The 7,413-nt window shown below is 38.1% G+C and overlaps 1 protein-coding gene across 1 annotated transcript in view; it reads right to left on the reverse strand.

Moving 5' to 3' along the window:
• The window catches only part of LOC113975702 (rap1 GTPase-GDP dissociation stimulator 1-A-like), a 27,225-nt gene extending 24,380 nt beyond the window's left edge, over window positions 1–2,845 (reverse strand). Inside the window, exon 1 of the mRNA XM_027699997.1 lies at window positions 2,717–2,845. Coding sequence (XP_027555798.1) covers window positions 2,717–2,845 — 129 coding nt within the window. The remainder of the gene's footprint in view (window positions 1–2,716) is intronic.
• Window positions 2,846–7,413: the final 4,568 nt, after the last annotated feature.

A 7,413-nucleotide genomic window follows, 5' to 3' on the forward strand; every position in this document is an offset into this window, starting at 1 on the left:
ATCAGCTTTAGTAATTCACCATAGAAGTGGGGGGAAATGGGCTCAGGATCTAATTTTACTTTCTCACTGATTACCTGCAGGGTCTGAGTTTAGAAATCTCTTGAGATTGAAGTACAAAATGCTTTTTTCCTGAGCTGAAGGGATAGATTATTAATTCACACATAAATCTGTGCATAAGATACTGAGTAGAACCAGACTTTTGCTGTGGGAGTTGGTTTTTGATAATTCTAGTGAGAGTAGAAACAATAATGCAGAGAACATGCTTGTACCATGGAGATTTCATCTGGTTTCTGCAGTGGGGAAAGAGACATGAAGTGTGAGCTCTTTGGATCCCTTGGACCATTGCTGTGCCAATTCCCAGTGCAGGTTTTGACCTGTAAAGTATTTAGGGAGTGAAAAAGAAGAATCCCACATGTCTCTCAGTGACTGATTATACCCCCTCTAAACCAGCAATGACTTATCTGATTATTTTCTTCTTTTTATAGCCTTTCACATGTGTAGGAACTATTTTCTGTTATTTTCTACAGGAAGTATAGACCCTATCTTGCAATATAAATACTACATTGAGTATGATTTATTATTGTCTGGACCCTGAGCAGTGTGAAGTCTGTATGATCCAATTTGTTTGAGGGCTTGAGGCAGCTTAATCCAGTCCAATGCCTTGTCTTTTACTGCCACTTCCTTTAGTAATTTCACATGCTAAACTTATTTTTCTGCCACTCACCTCTAATATACTTTAGTAAATTCTTCCACAGATTATTATTATTATTATTATCATCATCATCATTATTCAAAGTGGGACAACAAGATAATGTGTTTTTCCAGAATATAAAGATGTGGTAACAATAAAGGTCTGTATAGCTCAGTGCAATGTCTCTGGTAGTAGATGTTTAAAGAACAGTAAAAGAAAACATTGTGTATCCTTTCCCAGATATACTTTCCTAACTTCATAGGGATTTCCTTTGCTGGAAGTTTCATCTTGTTTAATTGCATTTAAATTGATTGAAGTATTTATGTTGAATGTTGTTTTGTAATTTAGCTTCCAGATCATGGACTAGAGATAAGTGCCACAAAGTAATTTTGGATTGAGAGAGAAAAGAACTCATTCTTGTTTTCTCTTATTGAAATAGTCATCTGGCCTTCTCTTGGCTTTGCTTTTCAGTAAATTCAGTACTGTATCTCCAGGGCAGGAAACACAAGACTCTATTAAACATATCCTGTGTAACAGCTGAGGGATCAGTCCATATTGATAAACTGCTACAGTTCTGCAGGTCAAGAGTAGCTCAAAGGTATGTGTCCTGAAGAAACTAAAAATTCAAGTTGTAATACTGGAAAACACCTTTTGGGTCTATCTAGCAGTGTAATTACAAGCAAAACAAAAAGAAAGGTTGACCTGCATTCTTATTAGCGTGGCTGCCTGCAAAATAATGTAGCTGTAAGCCTCCATTTTGTCACAGTATTTTTTTAATGCTATTCCATGAAATAACAAAAATAATTCCTAGTTTGTGGCATCTCCCATATAAACCTATGGTAACAAATGTTCCTGCATGCTGAGTAGAAGAATTAGAATATAGTAGTCAAAATAAGGGTCCAGGTCTCCTTGTCTGGGAACATAATATTATATTTACTTCATAGAGGTGTAAATTGAGGATGGAAGAATCTAGAAGGACTGGTAGGTGTATGTGTGTTAAGAGCACCTAAAGCCTGTAAGGTCAAAGAGGTTCCTGCTGACTGTATGATTATAGCATTGTGCTGTAACCAAGGGAAGCAAAAGCTGCTGCTTTTGACTTCGTTACCAGGGAAGGGAGGAGAAAGGTGCAATACAATTTGAGGAAAGATTTATTTATTTATTTATTTTTAAAATTTCTCTGTGAATTACTGTATTTCATCTCTAGAAAGCCATGCAACTGTTTTGGGACTGGGCTGACTTATATTCTTTCCAATAGAACTATCTTATCTTGGTGCATGAAGTAAAGTATTGGAGGAATAGATCCTCCATCTCTTTAGACTTTCAAACCCATGGCAAGAAAATTGTCCTATAAATCAGATAAGCTATTATCTATGTCTCCATGAAAAGCCACTTATGGCCATGTTAAAAGATATGTTTTGTGTCTTTGTCACTGCACTCAAGGGTGATGAGATGTAGGAGAAAAATCACAAAATTAAAAAGGAGCTGGGGAGAGAATTTAAAACCAATATCCTGAGGATGAAAGGGGTATAATTATGAGCAACTCCTGACCTGGCTTTTTTTTTTTTCCTTCCCTCTTGTTTCTCTCTACAGAGTTTTAGATTACTCATGTCTGTTCTGTAGCCATAAAGAATTCACAATAATAATAAATTTCAAGGCTTCCTTTGGCTGAGGTTTTTAAACTTTTTTTGCATGGAAGTTACTACACAGAAAACATCTATAGACAAAAAAATAATTCTGATTTGTGGACAAGTTTGCATTATTAAAATTAGGAAAGGGGGAGGAAATATTTTGGAACATTTTTGAAAGCTTGAAACAGGATTTTAACTTGTGCTTCTCCTGGTGAATGTTCACTGGATTTTCCTTGGTTTAAGTTACCTGAACTGAGCTTAAGATTTGATCCAGTGTGTGTGGCAGCGTGGAGGTTGAAATCTAAGCTGTTGTTTGTAATAACAGCAGTTCATTCAGCTTGTGCAGTCCTGTAGTTTATGGCCATGTGGGCTTATAAAGCTTTTATATCTTTCTTACCCCTGCATCCCTCAGTTGACTCTCTTCAAAGAGGAAAGGAGTAGGAGTAGGCGATGAGTATAGGTTGTCATTATCTGGGAAATGAAATATCTCCTGCTGCCCGCACTCAGAATCTGAAAAGGGCCGCATTTTCCCCAATATTCTTTTCTCCTGGTCTAGATTATTTGTAATTATTCTCAATGGGCAAATGCATAACAGTTTCTAAGCATGATTTAAAAATACTTGCTGCCGAGAACTGGACAACAGAGGAAAGCCCATTGTGTTGTCCACAAAAACTAGCCTTTGCTCATTGCATTTGCAGCCTTTCTGGATTGCACTGGCCCATCTTGAACTCTTTAGAGCATTGCTCAGTGCTTGTGATCCTGTGGGATGGGCCTTTGAACATTTTGCTACTTAAAGAACAAGAGAATGCATCAGGTTTTGAAGGAGATTTTTACTGTTTAGCCTGAGCTGCAGGTTGAAAGGATGATGCAGACAGGAATTTAAGCCCAGCTGGCTAGCACTTACATTAATGCTCTCTATTAATCACAAGGATTTAAAAAAATTTCCTATAATCCATGTCTAAAATTCTCTTAATTGTCATAAATCATCCAGGACAGCCACAAATACTCTCTTTGATGTGGTGTCATGCATGGCACTATTTTTTTTTCTTCAAAAAATGAGGTAAAAAAATCACCTAGCAGTAAAGTAGAAAAAGAAAATGAACATAGAACATAAGTGGGTCATCATCTGGTTACCATGGCTGGGTAAGGAGTGTTGGATTTTTAATACCTGAACACCAGCCATTAGATAGAAAAGTGATGCAAGGGGGTTGCAAGCAGAAAGTATTTAAAAGAGAGATTTAAAAAGAAGAGAGTATGCTGATGCAGAAAGGGGTTTCAGTTGGTAACACATACCCTTTGAGAACCTGTACATAGTTCTAACTTGAACAAATCATAAGTGAATAAAGAACTTGAAAATGGAATCAGTTAAAGGAGATGTAAAAATATTGTGTTATTTGAGTGGGGATTATACAGTTGAAGCTTAGAGTTTCAGAGTGCAGTAACTGAAGTATGAAGCTATAAGTGCATAAACAAAGGCTTTTTTCTTTGTTAAAAGTAAGAAACAGAGATGGATAGAGGAAATAGAGATGTGCATACTGATATGCCTTGTGATAATCCAAATTGATATATTGCCATGGTGAGAAAAAATGGTAATTGATTTTGAAATGGAGATTGTTTGGCAGGGGGGAAATAATTCTATATTTTTATAATTTTTGGCTTTATTCTTGGTTAATTGAATTCCACCAAGAAGGGAATACAGGAAAGGGTGTGCATGAGGAAAGCTATAGGTAGACAGCAGATCCTATTGGCATGGGGCTGGTGCTACACCCTGTGGAGTCAACAAGAAAAATGGCTACAGAATCCTGACTGAAAACAGATAAGTGGGAAAATATGATTATCCTAGTATAACCTAAAACAGTTCAGTGAGATAAGTCAGAAGAAACCCAGCCAAGTGCAGTCAGGGAGAACATATGTGCCCAAGAGATGACCTATAGCATGAAAAGCTGCTTAATTGTATTCTGTTAAATTTACTCCTTTTTTTGAGGGAAGGAAAATAAAAATAAAATTCACTTCAGTGTAATGGAATCAACATTTTGTAAACCTGTGTACAAGTATGCACCTTTTTTACATGCCTGGTAATTTAACTATGACTTAATTGCTTAGGGAGTAGGTCTGTTTGACATACACCAAGTCAGGCTAAGCCTGAGCTGCCAGCTGCTCCAATTCCTTCTGCAAGGTAAGGAAATGCCAGCTTTTGGATCTAGAAGGTAGACTTACAGGAATAGCCACAAATGTACTATGCTCAAAAGAAATTAGTAATGGACCTAAATATTTCTTTCTTCATCAGCAACAATTTGTGTTTGAGTCATATTTTCGGGTAGATTTTTTTATTAAAAAAGGGGTCAGGAAACTTGCTGGTTTAAGTCAGAGTTCAACTTCTTTCATAGTTGTTTAGTTCCAGGAGGTGTTGGTTTCATCACGTATTGTGAAATATAGGGGTAAATTGTCAGTGCTGGCAAAGCTATGTTTGAGCAGATAATTGATAGGACAAATTGGGACAAATGGGAATAAATTGACTTCATTTATGGAAATGCATGAAATCCCTCTGTCTTGCTTACTCATTGGAGATCTAGTTTTCTGCATTTGTTATGAGTCATGTTGGTCTCTAAAGATACCTTTGATCACACAGTTAATATACATCTAAAGTATGTTGCTTATATGATGAGCTTGCTATCTGCTCACTCTCTGAAGTTTTGTAGCACAAAGTGAATTAAAGGAACCCTTCCCTATGGTTATTATGTGTGTATGGGAAGTGGGCCATAGTCTCAGCCAAATACCATTCAGCTTAATTTCCCTGGCTCCCTAAATTTAGCTTGAAGAGCTGTCAGTGGAGGAAAAACCAATTAGACACCATAGCAGAGAAAACACTAATTTCCCTTGGCTGACAACCCCTACAAGGGGTTTTTCAACAAAGCAAAAGAACAGCTGTGAAAAAGAAGCCTTTGTGCTGATATCAAAGTATTGGCTGAGTCCTCAACTGTCCCTGCTAACCAGTCTGTTGGGAGTGTGGGTAGATATTGGAGACTAGAGACAGTGACAAGAAAGCTGTAGTGTCCAGACCCCAGCATGTGTTGTCAAAAGAAAAGATGTCGATGGGTGCTGGAGGCAGACCACAGAATGGTGAGCTGGATGGCTGGGAACATGTTCCATCCCTGACTCCCAGCTGGCTGCTGCCTCTGCAGTGAAGCAGAGAAGTCTCATCCCTGGCCATGGCAGTGCATGTAATCCAGTTCCCCACAGGGACTTGTTGCAAAGTCCCCTGGTTGGCTGTAGATGGTCTGGTTGGTGTATGGGTGTTACTAGAGTGTGGCAATGCACAACCAAAGCCAGAGCATGTGTCTGAAGTAAAGAGAGCATCACCATGCAGAGTCTCGGGCTGGCTGCACTGGGAACCCCAGCCATGTGGAATGGCTGTAGGAGCAAGGAGGCCCCACTAGGGAGCCCAGTAGCATGAGAGATGGCAAATAACAAAGCAAATGCAATTATTGGCATTTGTGCCTGAACTCCACCTAAACAGGCACAGCACAAAGGTCCCACCGTCTGGACAAAAATTCCTGAACTTCTAGGGTTTAATTAATGTTTGTTTTCTGTGCAAGTAAACTCATAGGCCTGAGCTGTTCTGCTTGTGTGTGACAAATTTTGTTTGAGGTAGGTGTATCATGTAGTTTTATGAGGCTATAGTACAATGGTATGTTGTTGGACTTGAGAGGCTATTCTTTGCTTCTCTGATGCAATGCCAAAAAAAAGAAAATAACAATATATTTTTGTAGTTCTCGAAAGGACAGATCTTTTGTCTGCAACTCGTCCTCCACATGTACCTATCTTGTCCTTGCTAATTGCTTGTATGACTCCATCGAAGATCTGGAAAAAAACATTGAGAGAGGAGGGTCTTGTCTCTTCAGTGTTGAGAAAGACAAGGGTATGACATGACCTGTGGAGTGCGGTTCCTTATTAATGTCAGAGGTTTCCAGAATAAAGTGGACAGTAGTGGGAATTTGCATAAACTCTGTCAAATGTAAATTTTTTTTGTAGCACTGTCTGAAGCTTTTTTTAGTACTGAGTATTATAGTGTCAATCCTGGTGTGCATTTGACCCATTTTATAACCTGAGAGAGATGTGAAGAAGATTCTTGGAAGACAGTGTTGAAGTTGGTTGCATAATGGATGCGCAAGAAATATTTTTTTCCTGGTTAGTGGGTGTGTTTGGCTATTTTTATGCAGTATAAGATACTTTGTACTGAAAAAAAGGATCATTCTCAAGTCTGACATACATTTTAAAAGTTATGGCCTTATAAGGTCTGTCAGTGGTTAATACAAGTAACATGCTCTGCTCTAAACCTGCATTGCTCAGCAAAATCTGCTTATTGGTACATCACTTTATCAGTGGCTATAAAGGGTTACTTTTATGCTTGTTTCCAGCAGAGCAAGAAGGATCAAATTTTAAATGTATGCAGGTGTCCTAACAATTTTGAAAATCCAATGATTTTTTGCTGGGTAGTTTTTTATTGGTTTAACTTAATTATGTTGACCGGGTGTTACCTGTGCTGCATGAATAGGTTTGAGCTCTGCTCCACAAATGGGTTGCATTGCCTGGGCATTGAAGAGGGGGGCAGGCAGGGAGGACTGGAATGCTGCCAGAGTTCTGCAAGGACTTGCTTCTGGGGCCTCCCAGTAACTGTTCTGTGCTGCCAATGTAAGAGGGTGACTATATCACACAGTATGTTTGAAAGACACAGATTGACATCTTGGGAAAACCCTGGTTGTGTTACTGAAATAGATTCAATAAAGCAGTTAGCACACATTGTTATAAAGCATTTTAGAGAGTTCATGTCTATAATAGTTCCAGGATATGCAAGGTAACATGAGTAGCTTTTATCTTGGGTATCTTTTCCTAGGCTGAATATTGCAATAATGTTTTCATGCACAAGTTTATGTTTACATAATGTTATACAAGCTTTTTTGAGAGTACCTAGTTGAAAATATTAGTATCAAGTTCAGAAATCTTAGCAGGTTTTCTCACTTTTATTTACCTGGAAGAAATGCTTGCAATCATTACAAATTATCTGTGTAATTTTTTAAAATACCAAAATGATTA

The sequence above is a fragment of the Neopelma chrysocephalum genome, unplaced genomic scaffold, assembly GCF_003984885.1.
Source record: "Neopelma chrysocephalum unplaced genomic scaffold, ASM398488v2 Primary Assembly neopelma1_143, whole genome shotgun sequence".
NCBI classification, from domain to species: domain Eukaryota; kingdom Metazoa; phylum Chordata; class Aves; order Passeriformes; family Pipridae; genus Neopelma; species Neopelma chrysocephalum.